At 52.4% G+C, this 1,760-nt stretch overlaps 1 protein-coding gene across 1 annotated transcript; it reads right to left on the bottom strand.

The window, feature by feature from the left end:
• Positions 1-65: 65 nt before the first annotated feature.
• RPL32 (ribosomal protein L32) lies at positions 66-1,632 on the bottom strand. Its single transcript, XM_009585205.1, has 3 exons — positions 1,343-1,632; positions 920-1,101; positions 66-244 (listed from the first exon to the last, which is right to left on the bottom strand). The coding sequence occupies exons 1-3, from the start codon at positions 1,514-1,516 to the stop codon at positions 115-117; spliced, it is 486 nt and encodes a 161-aa protein (XP_009583500.1). The 5' UTR covers positions 1,517-1,632; the 3' UTR covers positions 66-114.
• Positions 1,633-1,760: the final 128 nt, after the last annotated feature.

The raw sequence follows: 1,760 nt of genomic DNA, 5'->3' as shown, positions 1-1,760 counted from the left end.
CTGAACCCCAGCAGCACACGGGCACCGAGCTGCAGTCTTTCCCTTTGGCCATTCAAAACATCCACCAGTTTGTTTTTACACTTTATTAAATACATGCCAGATGCAGAAGCCAGTTTATTCATTCTCCTCACTGCGCAGTCTGGCGTTGGGGTTGGTGATCTTGATGGCGAGCTGGGCAGCTCTCTCGACGATTATCTTCCGGTTCTTAGAAGACACGTTGTGAGCAATCTCTGCGCAGTACGACCTGTCGGGAACAGACACGCGTCAGGCACAGCTCCAACAGCAGACAAGGCAAAGCGCTCCAGAGCCATCCTGCCGGCAGCGCTCGGAGGCAGCAGAGGACGGCCGGGCGATCACCCGCGGGACGACTCCCACCCCCATCACCGAGTCCGACGCGTTCTGGCCCGAAGCAGGAGCTCGCCTCCAGAACAGCTCGGCCCTTCCGCTTGCTTTCTTGCGAATGAAGAGTCAGTAAGAGGTAGTTTTTAATGGTGTGAATTACTACTCTTATTACTTTGTTTTGAAAGAGTGCTACAAGTACATTTAGGCCTGTGTCTGAACAGATACGAAGCCACAGTTCTCATCACTATTTTATCAGTGATGTAGGTACAGCGCTGTTTACCACCACTATGTCGTATTTTTGCTAAAGGTACAAGTTTGCCAGCCCCGAGACACCCTCTGTGCCCCCCCGCCAGCGGCAAAGCAGCACTAAGGAAACCAAGACGACCTTCGTGCTCTTAAAAGCAACAACTTCCCTTGTCTCCCGCCTACGTCTCCCCCCAACCCCAACTGTGCTGCGTTTTCATCCTCCGACCCGGTGCCATTGGGGGATGGGCAGCGCACAGCCCCAGGGCAGGCGGCAGAGCTGCCAGCGAAGGCTCCGCACAAGGCAGGGAGCACACCAGCCCTGCGGACTTACTTGTTGCTCATCATGAGCACTTCCAGCTCTTTGACGTTGTGGACCAGGAACTTTCTGAACCCCGTGGGCAGCATGTGCTTTGTCTTCTTATTGCTGCCATAGCCAATATTGGGCATCAGGATCTGACCCTTGAACCGCCTGCGAACTCGGTTATCAATACCTCTTGGTTTACGCCAGTTGCGCTGAAGAAATGCAGAAAATATTTAGTAGTTACAAAACGAGATCAGTCTGAAAACACCTGCCTCAAGGTAACAGCTCTAGCCAAAAACAATCTCCAAAAAGATCCACCATGCCAGGCTGTTACAGCGTGGCCCACTGCTTCAACACTGATCCTTTACGCTTTAAATCACCACCAACCCTAAAGGCAAGTGAGTCCAATTGTCCCAGAATTCATTTGCTAATGAACTTCCAGAGAGTTTTTACCTTGATCTTGACATAGCGATCAGACTGATGGCGGATGAACTTCTTGGTCCTCTTCTTGACGATTTTAGGTTTCACGAGAGGTCTGAGGGCAGGCATGGTGCCTAAAATAAACAGAACTGGTATGAGAAGGGAAACCCGACACAAACGCGATGAGTTACTCCACTTACAGTGCATGTAGCAGACTATCTTCCACTCACTGGCCACTCTGGAGGCTAGCGAGGGAATGGGTATTCATCTGCAGTGTCTCTCCCTCCCGCCTCCGAAGCTGGAAGAGCACTGGAAGCTCTCCAGATGCGATCCTAGGAGGTCACGCGTTGCTCAGACGACTGCCGCAGCCGCGTTCGCAGGCATTACGTTCACCACCCATTACTCTCCTGCCCGAGCAGCTCAAGAGCCCTTCCCACTCCGAAAAACCCGG

The sequence above is a fragment of the Fulmarus glacialis genome, unplaced genomic scaffold (genome assembly GCF_000690835.1).
Source record: "Fulmarus glacialis isolate BGI_N327 unplaced genomic scaffold, ASM69083v1 scaffold32239, whole genome shotgun sequence".
NCBI classification, from domain to species: Eukaryota; Metazoa; Chordata; class Aves; order Procellariiformes; family Procellariidae; genus Fulmarus; species Fulmarus glacialis.
The sequence above is the reverse complement of the archived record's forward strand: the minus strand, read 5'-3'. Positions and strand labels throughout refer to the sequence as shown.

Excerpts from the sequence above, each read along its gene's own strand:
- RPL32 (XM_009585205.1), bottom strand. The coding sequence starts at position 1,516 with ATGCACTGTAAGTGGAGTAACTCATCGCGTTTGTGTCGGGTTTCCCTT. Across the intron at positions 1,102-1,342 it reads ATCGCTATGTCAAGATCAAG|CGCAACTGGCGTAAACCAAG; the intron begins GTAAAAACTCTC and ends GCATTTCTTCAG. Across the intron at positions 245-919 it reads GTGCTCATGATGAGCAACAA|GTCGTACTGCGCAGAGATTG; the intron begins GTAAGTCCGCAG and ends TGTTCCCGACAG.